Source organism: Lepidochelys kempii, chromosome 2 (assembly GCF_965140265.1).
Source record: "Lepidochelys kempii isolate rLepKem1 chromosome 2, rLepKem1.hap2, whole genome shotgun sequence".
NCBI classification, from domain to species: domain Eukaryota; kingdom Metazoa; phylum Chordata; order Testudines; family Cheloniidae; genus Lepidochelys; species Lepidochelys kempii.
In genome coordinates, this window is record NC_133257.1 from 265,965,109 (window position 1) to 265,979,012 (window position 13,904).

Consider the following 13,904-nt stretch of genomic DNA (forward strand, 5'->3'; position numbering starts at 1 on the left):
ATCTGATCGCTGTATGGGGAGAGGAATCCGTGCTATCAGAACTCCGTTCCAGTTTTCGAAATGCCAAAACATTTGTCAAAATCTCCCAGGGCATGAAGGACAGAGGCCATAACAGGGACCCGAAGCAGTGCTGCGTGAAACTTAAGGAGATGAGGCAAACCTACCAGAAAACCTGAGAGGTGAACGGCCCCTCCAGGTCCGAGCCCCAAACATGCCACTTCTATGATGAGCTGCATGCTATTTTAGGGGATTCAGCCACCACTACCTCAGCCGTGTTGTTTGACTCCTTCAGTGGAGATGGAGGCAACACAGAAGCAGGTTTTGGGGACGAGGAAGATGATGATGAAGTTGTAGATAGCTCACAGCAAGCAAGTGGAGAAACCGGTTTTCCCGAAAGCCAGGAACTGTTTCTCACCCTGGATCTGGAGCCAGTACCCCCCCGAATCCACCCAAGGCTGCCTCCCGGACCCGCCAGGTGGAGAAGGGACCTCTGGTGAGTGTACCTTTTAAAATACTATACATGGTTTAAAAGCAAGCATGTTTAATGATTAATTTGCCCTGGCATTTGTGGCTCTCCTGGATGTGCTCCCAAAGCCTTTGCAAAAGGTTTCTGGGGAGGGCAGCCTTATTCCATCCACCATGGTAGGACACTTTACCACTCCAGGCCAGTAGCACGTACTCAGGAATCACTGTAGAACAAAGCATTGCAGTGATGTTTGCTGGCGTTCAAACAACATCCATTCTTTATCTCTCTGTGTTATCCTCAGGAGAGTGATATCATTCATGGTCAGCTGGTTGAAATAGGGTGCTTTTCTTAAGGGGACATTCAGAGGTGCCCATTCCTGCTGGGCTGTTTGCCTGTGGCTGAACAGAAATGTTCCCCACTGTTAGCCATGGGGAGGGAGGAGGCGCTAGCCACGCGCTGGGGGGAGGCAAAATGTGACCTTGGAACAAAAGCATATGTGCTATGTATGTAATGTTAACAGCAAGGTTTACCATGCAAGAGTGTACCCATTGTTCTATAAAATGTGTCTTTTTATATACCACTATCCCCCTTTTTTTTTTTTTCCTCCACCAGCTGCATGTGTTTCAAGGATCACAGGATCTTCTCCTTCCCTGAGGCTAGTGAAGATTAGAAGGCGAAAAAAAACGCACTCGTGATGAAATGTTCTCTGAGCTCATGCTGTCCTCCCACACTGACAGAGCACAGACGAATGCGTGGAGGCAGACAATGTTGGAGTGCAGGAAAGCACAAAATGACCGGGAGGAGAGGTGGCGGGCTGAAGAGAGGGCTGAAGCTGAAAGGTGGCGGCAGCATGATGAGAGGAGGCAGGATTCAATGCTGAGGCTGCTGGAAGATCAAACCAGTATGGTTGAGCTGCGTATGGTTGAGCTGCAGGAAAGGCAGCAGGAGCACAGACCGCCGCTACAGCCCCTGTGTAACCAACCGCCCTCCTCCCCAAGTTCCATAGCCTCCTCACCCAGACGCCCAAGAACGCGGTGAGGGGGCCTCCGGCCCCCCAGCCACTCCACCCCAGAGGATTGCCCAAGCAACAGAAGGCTGGCATTCAATAAGTTTTAAATTTTTAAAGTGCTGTGTGGCCTTGTCCTTCCCTACTCCACCACCCCTCCTGGGCTACCTTGGTAGTTATCCTCCTATTTGTGTGATGCATTAATAAAGAATACATGAATGTGAAGCAACAATGACTTTATTGCCTCTGCAAGCGGTGATTGAAGGGAGGTGGGGAGGGTGGTTAGCTTACAGGGAAGTAGAGTGAACCAAGGGGCGGGGGGTTTCATCAAGGAGAAACAAACAGAACTTTCACACCGTAGCCTGGCCTGTCATGAAACTGGTTTTCAAAGCTTCTCTGATGCGTACCGCGCCCTCCTGAGCTCTTCTAACCGCCCTGGTGTCTGGCTGAGCGTAACCAGCAGCCAGGCGATTTGCCTCAATCTCCCACCCCGCCATAAACGTCTCCCCCTTACTCTCACAGATATTGTGGAGCACACAGCAAGCAGTAATAACAGTGGGAATATTGGTTTCGCTGAGGTCTAAGCGAGTCAGTAAACTGCACCAGCGCGCTTTTAAACGTCCAAATGCACATTCTACCACCATTCTGCACTTGCTCAGCCTGTAGTTGAACAGCTCCTGACTACTGTCCAGGCTGCCTGTGTACGGCTTCATGAGCCATGGCATGAAGGGGGAGGCTGGGTCCCCAAGGATAACTATAGGCATTTCAACATCCCCAGTGGTTATTTTCTGGTCTGGGAATAAAGTCTCTTCCTGCAGCTTTTGAAACAGACCAGAGTTCCTGAAGATGTGAGCGTCATGTACCTTTCCCGGCCATCCCACATTGGTGTTGGTGAAACGTCCCTTGTGATCCACCGGAGCTTGCAGCACTATTGAAAAGTACCCCTTGCGGTTTGTGTACTCGCCGGCTTGGTGCTCCGGTGCCAAGATAGGGATATGGGTTCCGTCTATGGCCCCACCACAGTTAGGGAATCCCATTGCAGCAAAGCCATCCACTATGACCTGCACATTTCCCAGAGTCACTACCCTTGATATCGACAGATCTTTGATTGCGTTGGCTACTTGCATCACGGCCGCCCCTACAGTAGATTTGCCCACTCCAAATGGATTCCTGACTGACCGGTAGCTGTCTGGCGTTGCAAGCTTCCACAAGGCTATTGCTGCTCGCTTCTCAACTGTGAGGGCTGCTCTCATCTTGGTATTCTTGCACCTCAGGGCAGGGGAAAGCAAGTCACAAAGTTCCATGAAAGTGCCCTTACGCATGCAAAAGTTTTGCAGCCACTGGGAATCGTCCCAGACCTGCAACGCTATGCGGTCCCACCAGTCTGTGCTTGTTTCCCGGGTCCAGAATCAGCATTCCACCGCAAGAGCTTGCCCCATTAGCACCATGATGCCCACCTTGCCAGGGCCCGTGCTTTGAGAGAAGTCTGTGTCTATGTCCTCATCACTTTTGTCACCGCGTTGACGTTGCCTACTCGCCCAGTTTCGCTTTGCCAGGTTCTGGTGCTGCATATACTGCTGGATAATGCGTGTGGTGTGTAACGTGCTCCTAATTGCCAAAGTGATCTGAGCGGGCTTCGTGCTTGCTGCGGTATGGCGTCTGCACGGAAAAAAGGCGTGGAGCGATTGTCTGCCGTTGCCCTGATGGAGGGAGGGGCGACTGACGACATGGCTTACAGGGAATTAAATTACAGGGTTGGCTTACAGGGAATTAAAATCAACAAAGGGAGTGGCTTTGCGAGAAACTGAATGGCCCCCTCAAGGACAGAACTCAAAACCTCAAGGATAGAACTCAAAACTGGGTTCAGCAGGCCGTTGATTTCACAGAGGGAGGGAGGGAGGGAGGAGAAAATGAATACAAAAGAAATCAGGTTTATTTCTTGTTTTAAGCCACTTCATCTATTTTTATACATCTTGCTGGCAGCAGACTGTGCAGTACGACTGCTAGCCATCGTCAACACCTGGGTGCTCGGCAGAAGACGGTGCAGTATGACTACTGGCCATCGTCTTCTGCTAGCTGCAGATTAAAAGACAGTGCACTGCCGGTAGGACTCAATCGCCATGAGACGAAACAAGGAAAATGACCTGGCTGAGTCACTCCCATGTTTGCCCAGGCGCCCAGTTAAAAGACCACCCAGGACTACGTCGACGACGGCTACCAGTCATACTGCACTGTCTGCTGCCAAAAGGCAATAAACTGCTGCTGTGTAGCAATGCAGTACCGCGTCTGCCAGCACCCAGGAGACATATGGTGACGGTTAGCTGAGTGGGCTCCATGCTTGCCGTGGTATGGCGTCTGCACAGGTAACTCAAGAAAAAAGGCGCAGAACAATTGTCTGCCCTTGCTTTCACGGAGGGAGGGAGGGAACGGGGGCCTGATGATACGTACCCAGAACCACCCTTGACAATGTTTTAGCCCCATCAGGCACTGGGATTTCTACCCAGAATTCAAATAGGCGGTGGAGACTGTGGGAACTGTGGGATAACTACCCACAGTGCAACGCTCCAGAAGTCGACGGTTGCCTCGGTACTGTGAACACACTCCACTGACTACATGCACTTAGAGCATTTGTGTGGGGACACACACAATTGACTGTATAAAAATGCTTTCTACAAAACCGACTTCTATAAATTCGACCTAATTTCGTAGTGTAGACATACCCTAAGATATAATGTTTGGGATAGGCTTGCTAGCCGTAATCAGAGAATCCCCTTCACAACTTAGATGATCATGCTTGGTAGTTTCTTAGAGAGAAAGTATTGACCTCTATCTATATAGCGCTGTGTTTCTCAGTGTGTGTGGATGTCTGATGGAGATGGGAAGCCTCTCACTCCTGAGATGTTAGTAGCATCTAAAGTAGTTGCCACCTGATGTGTCTTTAACCTATTTGAAACTAGTCCGTCCGGTTCCACATTCCTTTGTGTCTAGATGCTATAGCATTACATCTGCCTAAGATAGATCACAAATTCCACTATCACAGTTGGGTCCCTTGGTGGTCTTTGTGGAAGAGGCTTGAGCAATCCTCCCAAGCTCGCTTTTGATACATATTTCAGGGGGAGGAGTTGAGGTTTGAAGTGCCAATACCTGTGAAATAGCTTTTGTGTTGATAAAAGACTTTGACGTCTAAGGCTATTTCATTAACACTATTTTCTCTTCAAGAGTGTCTTTCCATGTAAGTAAACATGATAGTGAAATATCCTACTTCTCTGCCACTTCCACCGGCTGTCAACTCACTTTTCAGCACTGACCTGCATGTTCTTTAGCAGTTGAGTTCACATGGTTCATTCTCTTCAAGCCAAATCTTTCTTCCTGATCTTTCAGTACAAGATGCCTTTTCCAGCTTTATTCATTATGCAGCACTGGGTATTATGGAAGCAAATTTTGAGAGTGTTTTTCAAGTAGATACAGCAGCCACTTTAATACCTAGCTGACTTATGAAAAGTACTTTTTCCACTGACCTTGTGGGCCATAGCACAGATCAGTTGAATAAGGGTCTCTTCTCCAGTGTTGATCAGCACTTTAACCATGTTGGAAGACAATGGCTGTAAATGGGATTCCCCTAGCATATGATAGTGGTTGCTGGGTGGACAGGAGCTAAGTGGTTCAGTGGTGTTAGCTCTACCTAACTTTCTGCTTCCTGTAAGTAGAGACAGAAGGGATAAAATCAGTGACAAAAATGAGTTTTATGGCGATAACTGAAAGAGGAGCTCATTTAATATGATGAATAGTAAAACTTGAAAATTTACTATTTATTATTTGGATTACAATGAATTAATCTTGGAGTGTCTTAACTCCTGTGTTAAAGGCTGAGTTCAATATTTAACTGTAGTCTGTGGGCCTGGGGTATGAATCTAGGACAATACCTTACTCTGGACCTACAGACATCAATAGGAGGTTTGTACGTTGTTGTTAAAGTCCCTGTATCTCACTTGGCTCATTAATTGTGCTAATCTTTGGGACCACTTCTGGTTTTTGCTCTTCTTCTTTTCTGAGTGCTTAGCTGACTCTGTAGTTCTAGAGTCAGTGCCTCAATAAGATGAATAGGTCGGAGGACGGGAGGAGTTCACAGCTTTCAGACATCCTCTTTGTCTGTTTGCATACTCAGGCCTGGTCTGCACTACAGAGTTAGGTTGATGTAAGCTGCCTTTCACTGACCTATGCCAACTTAATAGCTCGACCTCCATGAGTGGCGTAGAGTCAAGGTTGATGTAGTTAGGTTGACGCGGTGTCACTGTAGGCACTGCGTTGCTTTCGTTGACTGTTACTGGCTTTCAGGAGCTGTCCCAAGCTGACAGCTCAATCATTACAGGCGCTCCTGGGGAGGACATGCACCTCCAACACAAGGAGCAAAGTGTAGACATGTACAAAACAATGTAATTACTGTGGCGGCTGTATGCTGACGTAAGTTAAGTCAGCTTAATTTTGTAGTGTAGACATGGCCTCAGGCTGACAACACAACATCAGTTTTTACATTTGGCTCATGTTTGAAAAAATAATTTCACAACCATAGTGTCTAGAAACTTTAATTTTAAAATGAAAGACTCTGAATGTGTCATTAGGGCCACATAAATAAGCTGGGTATTTGACACCTCTACTTGTCTAATGGAAAAGAGCATGATTAACAAACAGCAGTATTCAAATGATCATTGCCAAGAGAAACCTGTAAGATAACTTTAACATTGTACCAGGCTTGCAACACTTCTCTTCCAACTTGTTTTCTCATCTGAGAATCACTGCCGCTGCAATTCAGGTTGCTCAATAGACCATGGTGCTGTTTCAGCAGCAGGTGGCAGCTTGTTTTAGATGCGATTAGACAAAGAAGTGCTGATTTGACTCGATCTGTCAAATCTCTGATTATTCTAAGCTGGGTTTGGGGAAGTCTGTCATTGCTCCTCATGATCATCTCTCTGACCACAAGGTTTCTGGGGCAGAAGTTGAGCTGTGTGTCTGGCACAAGCGCACCCTGCTAGGTACAAGGTGCCCATTGAGGGCTCATGCCCTTTCATTTCTGCGCCAACATACAGAGTTTGTCTGGGTTGCTAAAATCAGGGGCTTGAAACGCCATTCCTTATTCCAGTCTTTCTCAAACTCTTCCAGATTGTGGATTCCTCCTTAAGTTAGATACTATTTTGTGCGCACCTCTCCTCTCAGCCCTCATTCCACTACAGTAACTCCTCGCTTAAAGTTGTAGTTATGGTCTTGAAAAATGTGACTTTAAGCAAAACGATGTTAAGCAAATCCAATTTCCCCATAAGAATTAATGTAAATGGAACACACAGTGGTATTGTACTTTAAACTCAGAGGAGCCAGGTAGATTTTTTGGACTCCAATTTCTTACATTCCTTTATCTGCTGTGGATTGCCTCCAGCCTGGTATACATGCAATTTTCCTGGATGGCCAGTGAAAAGGAATGCTGTTGATTAGTTTGAACTATGCAGAGAACTATTCCCTACTCACAACCTTTACTGCAAGACCCAAAGAGGATCTAATGTAAATAGGGGGGCTTAAGTTCCATTTAAATTTCTTGTTCATGCCATTTTCCCTCTGTTTTAAAGCTATCAGTTGGCCCTAGTAATTCCAATAAGGCATTTTTTCTTCTGTTGCTCTAGATGCTTATTGATATCTTTGCAGGCAGTTGTGTTTTATGAGAGATTTTTTTTTTTACATCTAACTACTGTTACCCTGTATCGAACATGAGGGGATATTTTTATACATAGTGATTGGCTGAATGGTGACATGTGACAATACCCTAAATTGGAATGTTTGATTATCTTCCTCCTATCTGAGGGCTTGTCTACATTACCGCTTAAATCGATGTAACTTACGTTGCTCAGGGGTGTGAAAAGGCCACCCCACTGAGCGGTGTAAGTTACATCAACTTAAAGCGGTGTCCACACTGTGCTGTGTTGGTGGGAGTTGCTCTCCTGCCGACATAGCTTTTGCTCTCGTTGAGGTGGAGTAATTATGCTGACAGGAGAGCGCTCTCCCATCAGCATAGTGCATCTTTACCAGACATGCTACAGCTGTCCCGGTGTAGCGCGATAGCGTAGACTTGCCCTAAGCTTATGCTGTTTTTGACTCTCTAATTTACACTAGAGTTGACTGCTTTGTCTTTTTGCCCTTTCGCTTTTCCCTCAGAATGTAATAGCCCCAGAAATCACAGCAAAAAAAAGGTCCAGTGTCACGTTAGGTAGCTGTGGTCCTGTTAACAAAGGCTCTTAAAGATGTTTAACCAAAAAAAAAAAAAAAAAAAAGATGAGATCTTTGCACCAAGGGGTTTACTGATGGCTTCTCAGTTATGCAGCCTCCTGTTGTCATGAAAACAATAGATGTCTTTTTATTACACCTACTGTGTTTTTCTATGAAGAAGGCTCCATTATGTGCTGGAACTAATTAATATTTTAAGCATGTGGGTGTGTAGTGGAGAATGATTTTTCATTAGTCTACTACACATCATTGTAAAGGAACATTGCATAATATCCTTTGTCAGAAGTGGAATAAACTGCGTGGGTGATTCTGCCTGTAATGGGTTCCACTGAACCCCTGTAAACCGTGTCTTTCTCCAGGAAACTTCAAGACACCTGCTAATATGGATTGTAAAATATTTCTAAAATAGTTTTATCCTTCTGTAAACTCTTACCAGACTCCTTGGCCTTTATTACTAAGATTTTTGCTCAGGAAATTGAAGGGTTAAAAGAGCTAATTGGAGCATGCAAGTGATATACAAGACGCTCTCAAACAGCTCTATGAATCCTGACCAGTAGTGCCCTGTTTTGTCTCTTCCTGGGGCTCCTATTAACAGCACTTTAGTCCTTGGCATTTCAGTTGTGCTTGAAGACCAACTTAAATGTTAGTCTGTAAAAGTGAAAGGTGAATGTACTAATCTGTATGAACTCATAAGAGTGCCTGTATTTTTATGATCTCACAGATGTTCTCATGGCACAGATTAGGTCATTGCAAACGGAAGCTTCTGACTTAAAGTATGGATGAAATCTTAAAAGATCCTTGTGTCATGCTGTCTAGAGTGGCTCACAACTGAGTGCCTTCCTTAGGGCAGACTGTCAAAAACAGGGCAGACACTCTGAACTGGTGGTGTGCTCTATAATTAGATTTCACCAAACTAGTAACAAATGTGAACTTCTGGATCACGAAAACAGTCTTATCATGGGTTCACAGACAGAGTCCTCTTAGACTCGCCAGTCCATCTTGCCACCCAGACAAACTGGCGTAATGATAAGTGATCACTTAAACCAAATGTTCCAATTGCTTCCAGTCACTTACCCCAAATCAGTTGGTGCTCTTGATCTTACATCAAAGAAAACACCTTTAGCCAATCCTGTAATAAATTCTCTAAAGGTTTATTAGGAAAAAGAAATGAGTTATTTACAGGTTAAAGCAAGTAAACACGCACACACACACACACACACAAGTGAGTTATCGCCTAAATCCTAAGAGTGACAGAGTTGTAGTGATCTGGCAATTTAAAGTGTGTCTCAGGGCGGGCTCAAGATCTCTAGCTTTAGTTTGTCTCTAGCATTGGCAGAGTTCAAACAGTCAGCAAGATGGAAAATTTTCCTCTGACTTTGTTTTATTTCCTTCATTCAGCTTCCAAGTCCACGGGACAAGCTTCCTTGCCCATAGCACTTCCATGGTGCAACAGGGCCAGTAACCAATTCTCTATATTGGGATGTTCCTTGATGGCCCATCTGATTTTGATAGTCCTTCTGGGTGGGTGCGGGAGACGATTCCAGTGCCTGGGTTCACAGCTTCAAAGCAAACATTTTCAAAGTTATAAAGCAAAACTGACATATTTTCTTATAGCCTGGAATACACACATTACGTGAAATTAATGCATGCAAGCATTTCGTAGTCTAAACACTGGATGCATTCTTACAAGACTGATACCTATTTTGAGCAAAACAAACGTACAGGTGAACTGGCCAGTCTCCAGCTATGAGTTTGTTAATTCTTAGCTGATGCCTGCAGCCTGGGCAAGAGTTGGCATCTGGCCTGCCTACGTCCCACCGTGTTTTATGCAAATATCGCTTAGTAACATGGAACAAAGGACAGCAGATATTGAAAATGACACATCAGCGATAGATGTTCTAAAGTAGAATGCTTCAGTTTGCCTTGTGAGAGCAATTGCTCTGTAAAACTCTGTTTTGGGGTGCTGCTATGCAAAACACCAAATCTTTAGATTTAGCCACTTCTTACTTTCTTTGGAAACAACTGTTTTAACTTCAACTGAGCTGCCCATCTAATTCCTTTTTTCTTTGGATGCGTTCAGTCCAGGGAATGATCTGTCCAATGAATGTCTAGAATGTATTGGTTTGTTTAAATTTACAACAAAAAGTAAATGCCTTTCCTCTTTGTCTGCTTTTAAACTGGGCTCAGTAAGATGCCCCGATAAAGGCGGGGCATAATGGTCAATTCAAAAAATTGCACTGTTATGTGAAAGATGACCTACAAAATCAAAACAGAAACTGAACGGCCCCAATAACATGTACTGAATGCTCATGCTAACTGTGGCGCCTTAACATGGCTTTACTAAACCCTAAACTGGGGGGCAATAATCACTTTACTGTTGCTGCACGTACTAAACGTGTAGTAGTTCAAAGAACACTTGCTCATGCTGTCGTACCACAGGGACTGCTGGCATTGGAGAGTCAGAGCCATCATGCTGGGTGATGTTTTTAGTGAGACCATGTATTGCCAAAACCCCGTGGAACTGATACTTTTTCGTGCTTTCCACCACTTCTGACTCTTGATCGACTTTTAATACATTTTACACCTTCAAACTATTGTAGAAGCACTTACCTTTGATGGTCCTGGGAGGTGGGTGATAATCAACTCAGTCATATAGGTGCGGGAAACTGAGGCGCTGTGGTACAGTGATTTGGCCAAAGTCAGCTGTGGACAGGTTGAGAATAGGGCCCAGCTGATCCCGCATCCCAATAGTGCATTCAGACCACGAGATAACGTTGTCTCCCCTAAAAGCTGGCTCAGTTGCTGTCTCATTTCCACTCTTCCTGCTCTTCGTTGTGCGCTGAGTAATTCCACAGCCTGATGCTTGTGGCGGGATTTGTTCACCCACATGGAAGTGATTATGCAAAAACAAAATCTCTTCCAACAGTTAGACACAGAGAGCGGTAATTCACCATGATGGTATAGGAAATTCCATTAAAGAACATTTGCATAGTAGGAGTCTGTTACACTTCATTAACTTCCTGAGGTGCAGAGGCTCTTTGTCTGAAAATTTCCTTCCTCTCTGTGGGCTTGACTCGCCAAGCACCCTCTATGTTGGTGTATTTGTGTGTGTTCAATGGGTTCTCTCAGGTAGGCTCAGTGCAAGATTTTGGTTCACTTTTAAGCAAAAGTGGCTTTATAAAACCCTTAGCAGGAACCCTTCTACTCTCCTTAGCGTCCATGGAAACAAATCTTTGGAGTTTAAATAAGCCTGAGGAACTAGCCTGGGACTCTGGAGATTCACGTTTGGTTAGGTGCTTTGCCACAGACTTCTTGTCTGACCTTGAGCAAGTCACTTATCACCCTGTGCCTGAGTCCCATTGCAGGACATCTGTGGTGAAGTTTGTGAGGCACATGGGTACTACGGTGCTGTAGAAGTGTGTAGAAATCTTCCTCAAGCAGTTTTTCCTCTTTCTCCACACTCAGCCTCCTTTGAACTCCTGTCTAGTGACTTGGTGTATTTTGTTCAGACTAAGCTGTAAAGGGCAGGAAATGTGTATAAATAATAATACTGTAGAGTTAGAAAGTGACGTATAGCATGCATATTACTTACATGATTTATAGACAGAACAATAATAGCAGGGAAGTACCTTTACACTATTGAGTTGGCCTTCCTAATTGTTAATTGTGGTGTTACTATCTAGAGCAGGGATGAGTAAACTTTTTGGCCGGAGGGCCACATTGGGGTTGCAAAACTGTATGGAGAGCTCTGTAGGGAAGGCTGTGCCTCCCCAAACAGCCTGGCCCCCACCCCCATCCGACCCCTCCCACTTCCTGCCCCCTGAGTGCCCCCCTCAAAACCTCCCACCCATCCAAAGCCCCCTGCTCCTTGTCCCCTGACTGCCCCCTCCTAGTACCCCCCCGCCCCTATCCAACCCCCTCTGCTCCCTGTCCCCTGACTACCCCGACCCCTATCCACACCCCCACCCCCTGAGAGGCCCCCCGGGACTCCCATACTTATCCAACCGCCCCCTGGGATCCCTCACCCCGGCTCCAGCCCCCTTCCCATGTCCCTCAGAGCAGCATGTCTGCCAGCCGGCCGGAGCCAGATGCACCGCCCAGCCGGAGCCAGACACGCTGCCGCACTGCCCTGCAGGAGCATGCAGCCCCGCTGTCCAGAGCACTGCCCATGTGGCTGCGGGGGAGGGGCCCGGGGTAGCCTCACCAGAAGGGCGCTCAAGGGCCGGGTAGGAGGGTCCCGTGGGCCGTAGTTTGCCCACCTCTGATCTAGAGGCCCGCTTCATTATTTGCAGTTTAAATAAGGTTATATTTGTAGGTGAGAGATGGAAAATGTGTTTTACATATGGATAGGATTTATTCTGTTTGTGTGGAAATATAAATTAGGTTTGTTACAAAGGATAAACATCTCTATAATTGTTGATGGCAAAAGTCTAAAGTGAAACTTTATTGTACAAGTTGAGATGCAGTAAGAAACATAGTAGCAAAAATAGACTTTTAAAACCTCTAGCAATCTGTTAATAACATAGCCAAGGGTATTTGTTTTTTAAAGAGAAATAAGCATAGATTACAAGTAATTATGTATGTTGTGTGACTCTTCCCAGTTTGACTGCATTTATAATGCGCTCATCACTGGTGTCTTAAGTGCTGAGTTTGATGGCTCTTCTTTGGAGCTAGTCATCCAGCTGTCTGTGATGCGAGGTTGTGTAGACATGGTGTAACTACACAACCATTTTGCTAATGCACATGCCAAAGCGTAAAGCGTGGTTAAGGGCTGTACAGAGAACGTAAATATGAGCAGATCTATTAGGGGTGGGGAAGTGAGTTTATGTGGGAATGAAGTTAAATGAACAGATGAGGCATTGGGGTATAATGACCATGCTGAAGGAAAAGGCAGAGGCTGAAATCACAGAATGTAAACCCTAAAATAAAGATGTGGATTTACATTGACCAGCAGCTAGTAATTGGTGGCTGAGGGAAGAGAAAACTAATGACTGATTAGCCCAGCTTTGAATTCTGTGGAATGACTGGAATGCATGATTCATGTCAGGTCTAAATGACCTGGCTGTTTTCCTGGCCTAGGGTGCCCCGACAGTAGATGGGTGATATGAAAAATTATGATTATAACAGTTTCCCCAGGCAGCTTGGTATTTCCTGTACAGAAGCAGGTGGGGGAGGCAGATCTGGGACGAGAGAAGTTGCGCATTCTTGAATGAGTGACTTATTGTAGGTAAACTGACTCTATCGACCTTGGTTGTTGATCATTAACAATCCAGAGATGACCCCGCTGTTAATCTACAACAGGGTCCAGCAGATGCCAAACAGCAGATAGTCACATTGGCTGGTAAAGGAGAATGAAAATGTTCCAAACGTTAGACTGGAGCAGGAGGGAGGTGGGCTTTGGTGTCTACAGTTAGAAACTTATTTCCACATGTAGCATCTAAATAGAAGTGATTTGATTTTTTTTTTCCAGAGATGGTGAATACACGCAGCTCTCAATGACTTTCGCTGCAGTTGTAGGTCAGCGCCTCTAAAAATAAGGCCACTAATTTAAGTGCCTTACTCTAGAGGTCAAATCAGAGAGTTTTTGCACAGCCTTTTCAACCCCTGGTTACCCCTAAAGGTGTCAATGCACTAAAGTGGATCATCTAGACCAAGGGTCTCAAACACGTGGGCTACATGCAGCCCGCAGGGTTATTTCAGGGAAGGGGTTGGAATTGGGGCAGGGAAGGCGTGGGAAGAGGCAGGGCATGGGCGGGGCCTCACAGAAGGGGTGGAGTGGGGGCAGGACAGCGGGGGGGGGGGGTAGTCAGTGGTGCGGCCCTCAGGCCAATGTACTAATCCTGATGTGGCCCTTGTGGTCATTTGAGTTTGAGACCCCTGATCTAGACCAATAGTTATGCTCGCTGTCCTTGTTCCCCTTCTGTCTGTTTATAGGTAGGGGACCACAAATTCAGCGCCCACCGGATCGTACTAGCAGCCTCCATCCCTTACTTTCATGCTATGTTTACAAATGACATGATGGAATGCAAACAGGATGAGATTGTCATGCAAGGAATGGATCCAAGGTAACTCCCTGGGGCAGCCAAGGGACCACAGCCAATACAGCTTGTCGATGATGTTTTTGCTGATCTCTGCACACAAATGCAAATGTGTAGGTTTAGAAAC

The 13,904-nt window shown here is 45.7% G+C and overlaps 1 protein-coding gene across 3 annotated transcripts in view; it reads left to right on the forward strand.

The window, feature by feature from the left end:
• Positions 1-13,904, forward strand: part of KLHL18 (kelch like family member 18) — a 38,025-nt gene that overhangs the window by 4,615 nt on the left and 19,506 nt on the right. For 2 of the 3 annotated variants that reach the window (XM_073334878.1, XM_073334879.1), the window contains exon 2: positions 13,674-13,804. In XM_073334878.1, coding sequence (XP_073190979.1) covers positions 13,674-13,804 — 131 coding nt within the window. Of the gene's footprint in view, positions 1-13,673; positions 13,891-13,904 lie in introns of those variants that run through there. The other variant, XM_073334880.1, reaches the window with a different exon arrangement.